Source organism: Arachis hypogaea, chromosome 12 (genome assembly GCF_003086295.3).
Source record: "Arachis hypogaea cultivar Tifrunner chromosome 12, arahy.Tifrunner.gnm2.J5K5, whole genome shotgun sequence".
Lineage (NCBI taxonomy): Eukaryota > Viridiplantae > Streptophyta > Magnoliopsida > Fabales > Fabaceae > Arachis > Arachis hypogaea.
Genome location: NC_092047.1, coordinates 10,421,696 through 10,438,461, shown reverse-complemented (window position 1 = coordinate 10,438,461; position 16,766 = coordinate 10,421,696). Strand labels below are relative to the sequence as shown.

The 16,766-nt window shown below is 31.7% G+C and overlaps 1 protein-coding gene across 1 annotated transcript; it reads right to left on the bottom strand.

Annotated features, from left to right (window-relative positions):
- Positions 1-5,125: 5,125 nt before the first annotated feature.
- On the bottom strand, positions 5,126-5,602 carry LOC112729131 (BON1-associated protein 2). The gene has a single exon (XM_025779487.3). It carries the CDS (start codon positions 5,600-5,602, stop codon positions 5,126-5,128), a length of 477 nt encoding a protein of 158 aa, XP_025635272.1.
- Positions 5,603-16,766: the final 11,164 nt, after the last annotated feature.

The following is a 16,766-nucleotide window of genomic DNA, read 5'->3' as shown; positions in this document are numbered from 1 at the left end:
TATATATATTAGATTATTTAAATAAATTTTTTTTCGCAGAAATTTCACGAGTCTCTGTGAGACCAGGTACTTCAATCTCCACCTTCGTGTTAATTTATTCCTGGGACAGATTTCTCTCTTCGTAAGAATTTTGTGAGTTTCAAATAATTTTTCTGTCCCGGATAATTTTTATGGATATCTGTAGGTGTAAATTCTTTTGCAATTCCTACTCAACTAATTTTTAAACAAAGTTTTAGTTCTAAAAGATAAGAAAACAAAATAACGAATGCTAATTATGTTTTCATAATCTCATTACAATACTTTTTGTCCAATAGAATAAATGTTAGATTGTGCGTTGCTCACTAAACTAAAAGTTATAACTGTTACATACAATTCCGTATCTCTAATTAAGCTTATGACATTCTCTTGGCTCAAATTCACTCTTGGGGCATATTTGGGCTATAATTAGGCTTATGACCCTCTATTTTGTGTATGCAGCAATTCATTGTTCAGCAGTAGACTTTTAAATGGAGCTTAGAACCGTAACGAATTAATCCTTAATCTGTCGGATTGGAAAATACGGTAAACAACTAAAAAAAATCGGCTAAAATCTAGTATAAATCACTTCCAAATTTATATATATGCACTATAAATATAAGATAGAATATCTGCTCTAATTTATGCTATTTTTCTATAATTCTTATACCTTCTAGACAATCATCGACGTAATCGTCGAAATCCCTTATAAATACCACTTCCTATATATTTAACTCATAAATTGTGACTGATTAAAAGTTTTCATTCCCTCAAAAATGAACAAAAATAATTACTGTTGAACAATAATGTCTATCGATAATCTGAATACATACAACTCCTTTGACAAAATTAATCTAGTCGGCATTATTATAAAAACATTATATAGTTTTCAATTGACTTCGACTCGAAGTACACTTTTAGAAATGCAAGATGTATGTTGGCCATTGCCAAAAGGAACCAATAATAATAATATATAGTCATCCTAAAGTGGTAACTAAAAACTACCTAAGAGTGCCTAATTAACATTACGTCCTCTGCATGGTAATTGCCAAGATATGATCTCAATAATGTGTTCTTATGTGACACAGTGCAAGATAAGTTCTACCTCAGACATGATAATAAAGAATGTATGTCTTAAAAATTATTTAATAACAAAATAAAATTAACAAAAAAATAGTCAAAATTTATCCATTTAAGATTCATTAATTGTTGTAACTTTATTAACTCTAACTTTATTATTATTATTATTATTATTATTATTATTATTATTATTATTATTTGTAAGTGCATGCCGTTTAACATTTTTTATGAATGAAACTTTTTTGTTATAAAGAAAAAAGTATGTAATGTGAATTACTCTGTAGTGATATATTTGAAAATTAAAGTGCTAATAAAATCATATATACAAAATGTTATTAATTTAAAAACCTTTTAAAGATGTTAATCATTCATATAATAAGAAATTATATGAGTGTGACTTGGTAGGTCATCACTCTCGATCTCTTAATTACGAGGTGGGAAATTTAAAATATATATTTTACAAAAATCATACCCACATCTCATATATAATATATATTTTACAAAAATTAGATATATAGTGAAAGAAGTGAGAATTGAACCCACAACTTCTTTTAGAAAAAGTCTAGGGGTCAGCAACTTTTATATTTTGTGGCCAGCATTTAACTATCAAAGGAAAAGTGAATGATCTCCCACCATTGGATGTAATTTCATACCATTGAATATACTATTGATAGCCAATTGATGGTTACAAAACACAAAAATTGTTGGCCCTCTAGCACTCCTCCTTCCCTTATGTAATGATTTACAATAAATAAACAACCACTAAAACTAGTTAATTAATTTTGTTAGAGCATTAGATTCTTATTTTTTATATTATTAATATGTATAAAATTCGAAATGATTAAATTCTATATTTACTTTAAAAAAAATTGATATTTTTGCGGGTAGGATAGGGTAGGGTAGGATAAGGTTTAGAATTTTTGGGTGCAAGTAAGATTAGAGTTAAGAGATTCTCAACCCGCAAATAAAGTAGGGTAGAGTTTTTAATAAAATTTTCAACCTTCAGGTAGGATTAGGGTAGGGTTCAAACCCTACCCTACTCTACTCGTTATCAGCCCAATTTTTAAGTGGATGACTTATGATAAAAAGAAAGAAAGTACTATCTTTTAAAAAAATCATATAATAACACTAAGGTAGCGTTTGTTTTGAGGTATTGGGACAGAGACTGAGAGACTGAGATTCAGTATTATATTTGTTGGTTCAGAGACTGGTACTAAAATTTCTGTCTCTGTCCCTAAAATTTCAGTATTTCAGTACCTCCAAAAAGTGAGGACACAAGGGACTGAAATTTTTAGAGACAAAGACTAAAATTTTAATAACATTTTATACCTAAAAAATACGCTCATTTCAATTAATTAATTCCAATTTTATCTTTTGTAAAAATTAAATTAGAGTTTCATTCTTGTTTTAGTTTCTGTCTCCCACTTTATACCAAACAAAATATTAAAATTTATTTCTATCTTTGTCTCTTAGTATCAGTCTCTCAGTCTCAATCTTTCAATCTCTGTCTCTCCACCAAACGCTACCTAAAGATGCCCAGGGATTTAGCAACAGCTTTATTTAGGAATTTGCACTATTTTAAACCAACACAAAAGGAATATCAACGTTTAAGCGGCCTCCGTTCTTTAAGACGTGGAGATTGGAATTTGTGACAGTTTTCAGCGATCATTGACGTAATCCTCGCTATATCAAAATATTATATTATTTAAAAGTCATTATAATATATCAATTTTGAAATTCATGGTTATTTTACAACAATTTTAATTTAAACCGTTTCTATTTAAATCATAAAATTTTCAGTTTTTTTTTTTTTTTTTTTTTTTTTTTTTTTTTTTTTATACCGTAGTTTATAAATTTGCTATCTGAAAACATAATTTTTTTTTAAATTTAAGATTTAGATTTAAAGTTTATAATTGTCATTAAATCTCATTTACAATTATTACAAAAATATTGTATTTTATAGCATAACTCTCTAATCGCCATTATTTTTTTTAAACATTCTAAGTATTTTTTCGTTACTTTTTAGTGGTATGTTATTTAATTTTAAAAACATTATTTTTTTCTCTAGTGTGGTGTATAAATTAACTATATGTTATATTAAAAGTATATACAGTATGTTATTATTAAAATTCATGATCAATTATTATTATATTACATTATTGTAGGGAGCAAACCCCTCCTTTGAAGTAAAATTATGTATATACAATTCATCATAGCTGGATGAAATAATAATTAGAATGGACTTTTATATTTATTAATTTGTGTACGTCTGCATCATGGTGAGAAGGAGAAAGAAGACAGTACACTACCTTCATCTAGCTAGATATGTAACTATACATTGTCTTTATCATTATGGCGTGTTAAGCACTGCTTGAAATTTATTTGGATACCATTAAATTATTAAAAAATTAATAATTTTTTTATTTTTAAGTATATTTAACAAAATTTTAGTAATATAAATAAAAATATTAAAAAAATAAAAAATTATTTTTTAAAATTATAATTTATATATTTTTTTAAAAATTTTATTAAAATTTTTTTAACATAATAAATAAATAAATAATATTTTTAAGTTATTATATCCAAATATATTGTTATATAAAAAATATTTTTACATAAAATACATATTCAAACATAAATTATTTTAATTTTTATAAAAAAAATTAAATAAAGATAACTTGATTTTTTTTTCATAAAAACTCATCCCAACACAAACTCTTAATTATATAAGATAAATTAATACAAAAGAGACATATTAATAAAAATAGAAGAGCATACAGTATTAACGCTATGTATATATTTTTAGTTAATAATATTTTTTATATTATTTTTTATTAAAAAGATTATTACCATACAATATACGAAACTAATAACAAAAGAGAAAATGGATTATATGAACTCTCTAATTAATAGTGTTGATACAATGTCCTTATTCAATTTTAAATTATAATTTTTGGTATATCATTTTATATTCTTGTTGTTTATTATATATCTTTTTCTCAACGAAACTCAGAAGGAGAATGCGCACCAAACGCTAGTGTCTTTTTTATATGGAGGAATGCAAAAGAAAGTGTTAACTAAAAATTATTTTACTTATTTTAAAATTTAAACTCTTAATTTTATATCCTACATTATGAATTTTAAAGTTTTTTTTTTTTTTTTTTTACCAAAGATACCCGCAATCTCTTAATTGAGTATGGGGAGACTATGCCATTTGAGCTATTACTCATTGGCTTATAAATTTTAAAGTTGATTAATATTATTTAACTAAATTTTTTTTTTTAATTTTTTTTTAAACGATCCCTATAATATTTTCTAATCAATAATTAGGCATTAAAGTAATCAATCTTGTCACGCATAGTAATTTATTTTTTATGAAAAAGTTTCAGGCGCGCTTTTATTAAAATCTAGTCAATATTTATTAATCATAAAAAATATGTAATTTCATATCATTAGATATAATCTTATACTATTAAAAATATTAATAATAGTTAATTGATACCTACAAATCACAAAATGTGCTAATCACAAAATATACTGATTCCTACTCCCTAACATTACTAATTTTTTATACTATACATTATTTTGATATCAAAACTTTTTAACAATTACTACGTGTATTTTTTATTTTATTAATAAAAAATAATTTAAATACATAATTTTTTATTTTATGTCACATTTTATATAAAGGTACATATTATGGTGAAGAGAAAAACTGATAAAAGAGAACGGAAATTACATTCTCTTTTATCAAGTGGAATGCATCATTTTGTTTTTGTTAATTTTTTATGAAATGGAGTTAAATGCTTTTCTTGTTTTTGCACCCAAGACCTCTTCCGATCATATTAGATTGGTCTTATAATTAAGAAACCATATATATTTCATTTGATGAACAAATAAAAGTGAAGACGTAAATGTAGTTGAAAATCGTTAAATAACAATTTAATCAAACTTATCAAATTATTTAACAATTTTTAAATATCAACTTTACATAAAGTAAGTTTTTACTTCAAATAAATTGTTTTATAATTTAAACCCAATTAACCGGAATTCCAGTTACAACTGCATTAGAGCTATTTCCGGCCGACGGCGGCAACCCATTCGCCAATGAAACCACCGGCATTTTGACCCTAACCGAAAAATTGATAACCCCATTTCTCTTAATTTTTCTATCCCATAACCTATAGCTCAAAAATTGCACTTGATTTTGAGGGACATAGCCTCCTACTATATCCGAAATTGGTATCCTTGAAATTCCAACACTATTGATTCCCATCATTGCTTTGTAATTCACCTCCAAAGTTATGAAACTTGCATGCAATGGCACGTCCATTATAACCTTCTCATTCCATGTCGGATAGCTTCCGCCGTTGACGTCCATTCTAGTTGTCCTCACGGCACTGCTTGCGTCGGTTTTAAGCGTCACAAATGCATTCTTCTTTATAGATTTTTTGTTCACTCTAAGATCCTCTGCTGATAAAATAGTAATCTCTAAACTCCTTGACATATTTCTTATATAAATGTTACACAATGTATTATGTGGGGGCAAGTAATATAACTAAAAGCTTAGGGACTTAATTGGATATATATAGAAGAATATTAATTTGGCTAAAGAATAATAAAAATAATGAAAAATATGAGAGAAAGAAGAAGGGGAAGAGAATGTTTTATATGCAATTTTAAGTTGTAGTTTTGTGAGGAAATATGAGAGAAAGAAAAGAGAAAGAAAGAGGTTGTTTCTGAGGAAGGAAACAAACGAGGAACGTCTCTTTGTTGTGCCGTTAGAAATAGAATACGCCGCGCGTGTGGTTTTCTCAAATGTTGTGGACTAAGGAACTTGTTTGACATTTTCAAGTGCCATAGTCAACAACGCCGCTAAAAAAAATTTTAAAAATATAAAATGAAAATGTGCAACATGTATGGCCAAATTAATGGCGCAATATACGAAAAAATATTTAGTAACTAAATTAATTTTTATGTATATGTATATAAATATATATTTATTTAATATATATATATATATATATATATATATAACTGATTTAGTGATTTTTTTATAGAATAAATGTCATTTTCGATCTCTAACTATTTATTAGATAGACTTTGCGCTTCCTAATAAATATAAAAATCTAAATTGATCTCTATCTATTTTAATTAATTAATATATATACGTTTTAGTCTCTGTAATTGATTTAGAATAAATCACTTGTTGATGTGTCAATAATTTGTCTCTACAACAATGAAAAAAATGGCCAAACAAATAACTGACAAGTAAATAAGGACCGAAAAAATGGTTAAACACGGAAGAAAATATTTACTCTTTTTTATATATATGTAATAAGGCTGGAGTGAATTAGCCAACAATACAAACTATAATAATTTGATGACCTTCCCGATAACTCTCCACACACAAAAAGTTAAAATAAAAATTAGTATATAAATACAATTGTGTTATGAGTATAGAAAAAACTGTTATAAATTTGATTATTTATTTAAAATAAATTTAATTATATTGATGATAGAATGATAGATTATTTAACTGAAATAATATGTATAAATATATAATTGTTTATTCGGTGATTGATTTTTAGTGTTTACGAAAAATTTTTATATAAATAATATTAATTAGTGAACTGATGTTAGAACTCTTTTTTGAGCTAGGGAGAAAAATTTTAAATTGAAGTAAGTTTAATATTAATTCATTAATTCCTTCGTATTTTATATAATAATGATTCAATACTCTTATTTATATTTTTAACAATTTTTAATAGATTAACCAACTCATTAAGTGATCTAATATTAGTTGAGTCGTAACAATATTTCTCATTAAAATAACTCTGTTCTCAAGATTGGTAAAAAAAAGAAAAAAAATTCTTTAAATCCTAAGTACAATTACTCCTAATTACAATTATCAACCCCATCTCCATTTATTAACTTAATAGTCTCTTCACTCATCTCCATCCAATACTCAAACATGACTAGACCAAACATGAGTACAGAATCTATAGAAGGAACCACCATCACCCTCAATTTCCATCTAAGCCTAGGCTTCAAAGCAGGCAGTTTCAACTTAATTGAAAAAATCATCACAGACAGAGAGCTAAAGTATAAGGCCATCAAGAACTCAATCCTAGGAATGTGGGGCAACCCAAAGAATGTTACCATCTCAGAAGTTGGAAGGAACAAGGTCCTTATAAGCTTCAAAGACAGTCGCACAGGAAATAGATTCCTGAGGAATGGTCCGTGGAATGTTAAGGGACACCTGATGAACCTACAAAGGTGCCTGTAGAAAAACTAAATGCTGAAACTGCCAGAACCATTGGAGAAATGATTGGAATAGTGGGAGAAGTGGAAGACCCCATAAAAGAAGGAACCCTACAAAGGAACTTTCTAAGACTCAGAGCAGCCATCAACATTACACAACCTCTTCAGACAGGTTTCTGGTTGAATAGAGGAAACAAGCCCAAATCTTGTATAAGCTTCCACTACGAAAGACTACAGGACAACTACTGCTTCAAGTGTGGAATCATTGGCCACGAGAAGAGAAACTGTGACAAGTCTCAAGCCATGGAATGTTGGACTCTACTAAACCAAAGTATGTTGTAGGGATGGGAACAGAAAGGGCAAGGCCGCTGCACTCGCCAAGGGAGGAAGAAGCATGGGAGCAACAAATCAGGGAGAACGAAGTAGCGCGTGGAGATCAAACGCTGGAGGATGAAGGTGTCAATAGCAAAAGCACTGAAAACGACCCTACGAACCAACGGGTAAAAGGAGTAGAAGAAATAGAGGTCACTTCTGGAGAGATTAAAACAAAAGAGACAGATGGAAGAGGCGGCGAAAAGATGGAGGAGCAGAGATGAGCTATCCCATTATCACAAGAAAATTGGCCAGAAGATAGAGACATACGCCTCCTGAATCTCCTCGGAACAGCAGTTCACAACTTATGAGGAATAAAAGGTAAAAGTTTGATGGGAGGAGAGGAAGCTTCAAGAAAGGAGAAGTGGACAGGTCTGGAAGGTATCTCTCAAGAGGAAATTAGGATCCAGTCTGGGCCATCAAACTGGATGAGGCCCAACTCACCACAAAACCAAGATAAGAGAAGCAAAGAAATGATGGAAGGAAAATCAAACAATAATGGCCAAAGCAAATCTCAATACTCAATAAATTTACTTCAACCGGGGCAGGATCCCATATGGGCCCAACGAGGAGGAGTTTGCCAATATGATCATCCATCCAACCCTCACTCGGGCCCGTGAAAACAGGAAAGGGAGAAAGAAGGTAGGCAAAACAAAGAGGCCAAGGAAGGGGATAAGAACAACGTCAACCTTAGATGGGCTGCAAGAGAAGAAGTTGAAAAGTGGAAAAAAGAAATGAACCAGGAGAAAAAGCAAGCATACAAAAATCAGGATAGAGTTACCTACTATGTTGAACTTGCATCGGATGATGAGATGGCTGAATCTAAAGCAAGCAACCAAGTTAACAAAGACATGAAGATATGGGAAGAAATATTGTGCATAGGAACAACAACTAACCAACTCCAACCGGGAAGATGACCAAGAGTCAAGGAACAGCAAACGGAACAAAGGAGTGGTACAGCAAGAAAACAACATGGATTTGGACGAACAAGAACCAACTTACAAGGCTGAGGAGGCGGGCCCACACATGCCCCCACCCCAACCATGATTATCCTAAGTTGGAACTGTCGCGGTACCATGATTATAACTCAACATAGAACCAAATCAGAAGGTACCAAGGCAGTTCAGATACGAGGCCTACTCGGACGATAAGGAGGAGTGCAAGAAAGTCATAAGAAAGGGGTGGACATCTAAGGCACAAGGTGGAGACTGGAACAAATTTATGGAAAGAACTAGCAACTGCATCAAAAATCTCCAAGAGTGGCACATGAGGAGCTTCAAAAGAGCCGACAAGGATATTACTAGATGGCAACGTAAAATTCAAAATCTCTAAAACTCCCATCACAACCCAAGGCAGCAGCAGCAAATTGAGAATGCTAAACAAAGAATTAGAGAACTATGGAGATAAGAGGAAAAATATTAGGCTCAAAGGGCTAGAGTGAAATGGCTCAAATAGAGAGACCGAAATACGGCCTTCTTCCATGCTTCAACCATTCAAAGGAGAGATAGGAACCGCATTGACAGGCTAAGGGATGCAAAAGGGAGATGGGTACAAGATCAGGAGGAAATGTTGCGGCTCAGAGACTACTACTCTAAGCTTTTCACTTCTAGCGGTGTATAAAAGAGGTCCCCAAAAGAGTCACTGAAGAAATGAATGCAGATCTCCTGAAAGAAGTCACAGAGGACGAGATCAAACAAGCAGTGTTCAGTATGGATAGTACCAGAGCTCCAGGGCCAGATGGGTTAAACGGTCTTTTTTTATCAGAACCACTGGAGCACCATAAACAAAGATGTATGTGCTGTGGTTAAAAATTTCTTTAAAGGAGGCTCTATACCAAGACAAATCAATGAAACACAGGTGGTGCTCATCCCAAAGATTAAGCAAGCAGAAACCTTGAACCAGTTGAGGCCCATAAGCTGCTGCAACTACATCTACAAAATAATATCTAAGGTGATAGTGGCTAGATTGCGAGGAATCATCGATAAGATCGTTTCACTAACCCAAAGCGCATTCGTCAGTGGAAGGCTCACTCAAGACAACATAGTCATAGTCCAAGAAACAATTCACAGAATAACAAGTAAAGGGAAAGAAGCCACAAAGGACTTAGCCATTAAGCTCGATATGAATAAAGCTTATGATAGGATGGAGTGGAAGTTCATAGAAGAAGCACTAAAGGCTTTCGGGTTCCATCAATAATAGGTGAAGCTCATAATGGAGTGCATCGGAAGCGTGACATATAAGTTTAAGATCAATGGAGCTCTAACCAAGGAAATCATCCCACAAAGAGGATTAAGACAGGGAGACCCCCTTTCCCCTTATCTTTTTATTATAGCTTCGGAGGTTTTTACCATTTTAATGGACAATACCTTAAACAGAAAGATTATTACAAGAGTTAAGCTAGCATCTAAAGCACCAATTATCACTCACTTATTGTTCGCTGATGATTCATCATATTTTCAGGGGCAGTAGAAGAGGAAATCTATCAACTAGTATAGATTCTGAACCAATATACCTCGGCCTCTGGACAAGTGATTAATTTAGAAAAATCAGGAATAATCTTTGGTAACCAGATTCCGATCCAAACCAGAGTCAACATAGAAGACATTCTCAACATCTCAACTTGGGACAACCCAGGGAGATACTTGGGACTCCCGGCTCATTGGGAAAGGGCGAAAGGCAAGGCTCTATAGTAGATCACGGAAAAAGTGGAAGGAAAAATAGAAGGATGGAAAGAAAGCCTGTTAAATCAAGTTGGGAAGGAGGTTTTCATAAAAGCAGTCATACAAGCAATTCCAACATACGCCATGTGTATTCTAAGGTTTCCCAAATCTTTTTGAAATAAATTAAATGCCAAAATCGCAAAGTTTTGGTGGAGGAGTCAAGGAAAAGAAAGAGGGATCCATTGGAAGGCTTGCCGAAGATATGCAAGAGTAAGAAAGAAGGAGGACTCGGTTTTAAAGAGTTTCACTACCAGAATACGGCGCAATTAGCCAAACAAGCTTAGAGAGTGATCAGGAACCCGGAAGCTAAATGGGTACAAGTGCTCAAGGCCCTATATTTTTCAAATTGTGATTTTTGGGAAGCGTCAAAGCATCAAAATGGCACATGGATATGGAACAGCTTACTGCAAGAGATGGAGCTTATAAAATGTAAAGGAAAATGGAGCATAGGCAAAGGAAGTGGAGTGAAGGTATGGGGAAATAACTGGATTCATGGATTCAACGAGCCACTCAATAGAGGAAGTATTGACAATCAAAGAGTAGAAGAATTACTAACATCCTCTAGAGATTGGGATAGAGCGAAAATCCAAAGGAGTTTTCCCCTAGATGTAGCAGAAAAAATAGTCCAGACTCCAGTAAGCAGGATCTCCAAGGAGGACAGGTTATTGTGGCCCTTTCAGGAAGGATGGAGAATTCACAACCAAAACAGGGTACTGTGTGGCAAAAAAAGAAGAAGACGAAAGAAATCGCAACAACAGCCCCTCATCAAGCGCAGCGTTCGAGGAACTATGGGAAGATATTTGGAACATAAAGGCACCCCAAAAAATCAAAATGTTCCTGTGGAAGGCCACACACAACATCATTCCGGTAAGAGCTAATTTTTTTAAAAAAAGAGATTATTGATTAAAAGTGTTTGTCCGATCTGTTTGCAAGAGGAAGAGACCGGTGAGCATACTCTCTTGCTCTACAAATGGACTAGAGCAGTGTGGTTCGGCTCACAGTCGCAATGTATGCCAACAAACCAAAATGTCAGATCAGTGGGTGAATGGCTGCAACAAATGTACATGAAGTGTAAAGAAGCCAGCAGAGCGGAAGCGAACCAGAATTGGAGTAGAATAGGCATCACTATGTGGACAATATGAAAGGCAAGGAACAACCACGTATACAATAACATAGAGCCTAACCCAGAGTCTACCATCAATCATGCAAGAATAATAGAGAAAGGGTACAATAGCCTAATAAAAGAAAACATCTCCAAAGTCAGAGAGGACAACAAAGGGAGGCCAATACTCCTCCTCATAGCTGGCTCAAGATAAACTCTGATGCTTCGTTTTCCATTGGAACCAAGTCAGGGGCAACAGCTTTTGTGATCAAAGACCATGGAGAAAAAATCATGGGGGGATTAGCAACAGTGATTCAAGCAAACTCAAGCCTATCAGCAGAAGCACAAGCAGTAAGGGAAGCTGTAATTCTAGTGGAAAATTTAAATATTCAAAAAGCCATCATTGAAACAGGTAGTCTGCACCTTGTTCAGACTCTCAAATCCGGGATTACAATTTGGGAAATAGACCCAATCATTCAAGACATAATTTCTATTCAAAAAAGACTTTCAAATTGTGGTTTCACCTGGACCCCTCGGAAAAAAAAAAACAGACTGGCCCATTCATTAGCAGCTCTGAAACTCAAAAATCAACTTCCTACTATTTGGCCAACAACTCCCCCGCCTCAAATTGTAGATATCATCAGAAGGGAAAGAATTAGACTGCCTCTCCGAAATTCTCATCAGCAAAGCTGAAGGCAGAGTTAGAGTAGTCAATAGAGCTCACCTCGCAAGCATGGCTTGATCTATATTATATATTAATAAATAATTATATACTTTCATATATATATATATATATATATTTTCGAAGTATAAAAAAAATTTGTAGTTAATAACTTTCTTTTGAGAATTGGGTATTAATTAACCAAAATATATATATAATATGATAAAAATTTATTAATTGGCAGGTTTCAGGGGATTGATGATTGGAGCAGTTGAGAAGGAGAAGTCACCAATGCCGCAGAGAGGTTCCGGCCTTGTAAGCTTGCAGTGATCCCCTCAGAAACCTCCTCCGCCAGAGCAGTGCCGCTTGTCTAGGCACCATTACGATCAGAGCTGTTGCATCGCAAGCAGCTTCCAGCAGCCTTGCATCAGTGAATCGGAGTAGCGCTCCTCAGAGACTTTCCGTCCAGAAGAGCTGGAGTAGGGGAGCCATCTCCGTCTTCCTTCTTCACCGGAGTGCTGGAGCGAACTGGGTCACTGCCAAGAGCCAACCTGATTTAGAGAATCCTCTTCTATTTCTCAAGACGTTAGCCCTGGAATTTAGCTTCTTCTAGTTTAGCGCGTTAAGTGAGAGTGGTTGGTTGAGAGAGAGAGGTAATCCGTAGTTTGAATTAGGATAGTTAGGCGGGCGGGTCTGGGTCTCGGTTCCTTTTCAGTGTGTGGGCTGGGTGTGCGGCCTTCACCAGGTCCAAAAAAAAAAAATGAACCCATCAAACTATGGCTTCCTCTTTTAGTATTGTAACCCATCCGCCCAAATAAAAAGCTACCTCCTGCAATAACTTGACACTAGCGCTGTATCCGTAGTCGTTGCCACTCCTTTCTTGGTCGCGCAACCTTAACCACTAGTACCGACATGCACAGTTTGTCACTGTCCTGTTGTTGGTGTCTTGATTGCGCGGTGGTACCATGGTGGTTGTGATCGCACTATCGCGGTTCCAGGAAAACGCCATTGCCATGGGCGCCTGTGGTTGGAACTCTCTGTAAAAATCTCTGTTGGAACTCAATGCTGCCACCATGTGGTTGTTCGTTGCTCATGGTGACGAAGACAAGGTTGTTTTGATGGGGGAGTCTTATTACAACTCAACTAATGTTGGACCTCTTAATTAGCTGGTTAGTCCATTAGAGGTTGTTAGGAATATAAATAAGAGTATTGAGTTATTATATGGAGTAAGGTTCTGAAAATTGAATCGATTATTGAACCACTCTAACTACTGACTTGGTATACTTACTCACCTCCTTTAATACAGTAGTTTACGCGAGAAGGGACGAGGCAGGATGGATGGCCTAGTTTGAAAAAAGATTTTAGAGTGTCTACGGTGAAACCAGGAGGGTTTCTTAATGCCTTCTTTTTTGTTCTCATTGGAATTATTTTACCAAAGAGAAAAATCGTTATCTTCTATTAGCAGAAATCTAATTATTGGACTGCACGAAATGTGTATGAGATACCATAAGGGCCCAATATCTCAATAGCATCTTTGTCTAAAGTTTCGAATGAGACTTTGATCCGAAAGGCAAAAGCAATCTTATTAAAAAGTCATTTACTGATTTATTGGTTCAACCGGAAGAACCGTTTTATAATAAAATAATAAATAAAATATAAATAAATACACCAAAATATAATTAATAGTTTAATATAAAATTTAAAATATAATCCAAATTAATACTACTACCGCGAGTGACAAAAAGCCACGTGGTGGCAGCATTGAATTTCGACAGAGATTTGTGATGGAATTGAGTTACTTCTATGATGAAAGATTCTCAACAAAAACACCAATGTTAAAACTTTCACTTCGAGTTAGGAAAATTTTTTAAATTAAACTAAGTTTAATATTAATTCATTAATTTTTTTATCATCTATATTATAATTTAAATACTCTTTTTTTTTTATCGTATTTTCTAATTTGATAGATCAATGTATTTTTTTTATTACAGATCAAAATTTTATTTAAGGGTTTATCATTAACTTTAAATACTCTTATTTATATTTCTAATAATCTCTAATGGGCTAACTAACTAATTAAGCGGTCCAACATTAAGGAGGTCGTAACAAATGATGTATAAAATATGATATTGGTGACAAAATAATTGATATAGTTACTAAAGTAACGTATTTGAATTTTATAGGAACTTGGGTTCAAAATTTGCTTTTAGAGCAATTTTGGTACGTAACATTAATAGTCGCCAATCGGACCATGTTTATGAGTTGTGGAAGTAGATATATAACAAAGTATACGCACATGTAGCAGCCGGATGAATAATAACGGAGTATATAAAGTGGACTAATTATATTATTTATGTCTGCATTGTGCTGATGAATGAAGATACATTCATCTCTCTTCTTAGACTTGTATTATGAATGGCAGCTAATTAATGCTTGCTGATCAGTGATGACACACATATATTATAGCCGCCATTAATATTTCACTTGTTAAGCACTTCCAATATCGTCGTACGGTGGTAGCTATACATATATATGCAGCTGAAAGGCACCTAACCCCTGTATTTATACCCCTTTTTTTTAGAAATATTATTTTTTAAATAATCTTTAAATTTTTTCATTTAATTATAATAATTTTTTAATTTTTTAAAAAATCGTATCGATTGAAATTTAGTTTAATTTTTATATTTTTTAATTTTCTCTTATTTTTAAATTTTGTACACTATTAAGTTCTTTTTTTTAAATGAAAAACTCAACACAATAAGATATAGAGTATCAATAGAAAAATATTAGACAGATAAATAAACTAATTCCTAATCATCTTCGATAATACTATTAACAACCAAAAGATCAAATATCACTCCATTTTCTGTAACTTTTAATCAATTTGTTGACTACTTCTACAATACGTGTTTCTTGATTCATGAAGATTATGTCTTTCTTTTCTAACCAAGTGCTCTAAATGATTAGTTATTTTATCTTGGAACATTAAAAATACATTTATTTTTGAAAAATATATCCCAAACTAATTAAATACAGACCACTATCTTCTTATAGAATTCTCTTTTTATTTATTTATTTTTTTTATTAAATATTGTTAGGTACACATCTAAAATAATAAATAATAAATAAAATATTTTTAAAATACATTCAAAAATATATATAATATAATTTTTTTGGTAAAATTAAATAAACACATCACATCTAGAATAACAAATAACAAACCAAATATTTTGTAAACACATCTAAAATTATCAAAAATCATAAAAAGATAGATACTATCAGCAGCAAAGATAATAGTTACTATGTTTATTTAGGTATGATAACTTCAAAATCATTATTACAAAAATAAAACTTTCTCCCTCAAATATGATCAAAAACATAGATTTAAAAAGACAAAATTTTTTATCACAAGAGGCCAGAAAGCATTATTTATAATTTTTTAGTGGTGTCTTTTGAAAAAAATGATTTAATTTATGGTATAATTTTTAATTATATTCGAGACAACATCTAAAATAATAAATAATAAATAAAATATTTTTAAAACACATGCAAAAATACATATAATATAAATTTTTTTGCTAAAATTAAGTAAACACATCTAAAATAACAAATAATAAACAAAATATTTTGTAAACATATAAAATTATCAAAAATTATTAAAAAAATGTGAAGATAGTAGTTATTATGTTTATTTGGCTATAATAGCTTTAAAATTATTCTTACAATAATGAAGCTTCCTCCCTCAAATATAAACAAAAATATATATTAGAAAGATAGAATCTTTTACTAGAGGAGGCGGAGAAGATGAAGAGCAAAGAGCACGTTATACATCTAAATTCCGGTAGAGGATCGGAACGCAACAAAGATGAGAGGAGCATAGGACGGAGAAAGAGTGCAGCGCGATGGAAGAGGACGGCTCGAGGGAGGAGCGCGGCAAAGAAAGAGCACAGGACGGGAAAAGAGCGCGAAAACGAAAGAGGAGTGTAAGGCGCTACAAATCTAAAAGATTTAAAATTTAGATTTAAAATTAAATTGTTGAATTTTAGTTTTACTCACACTGTTTTTAAATTTATATTTTAAATTTAAAAATATTAAATCTATTTAAATATGTTTGTTTTAATTTTTTAAATTAGTGCAATAAAATCTGTTTAAAGAATAAATAGTCGTACTATTTCTTTTTTCTCTGAGTAAATTATTAAAAAGTATCGAAAGTTTAGATTACTAATAAAAAAGTTTTTAAAAATACTAACAATAAATAAGTTCTTAAAAAAATTAAAAATATAAAAAATTAATATTATATATATTTTAATATATATTCTATATAAATAATTAATTCGTAAATAAATTTATATATATATATAGAATAATTAATTATTTAATTGTGTTTTATTATGTCAAAAAAATAATTAATTTTTAAATTTATTATTTAAAAATTGATTAAAACACGTAGTTTTGATTAAATAATCGTATAATATTTTTTTAAATATATAAAAATTAAAATCTTATATATATCATTCCCTTTTTATTATTGTTATTGTATATTTCTTTTTTC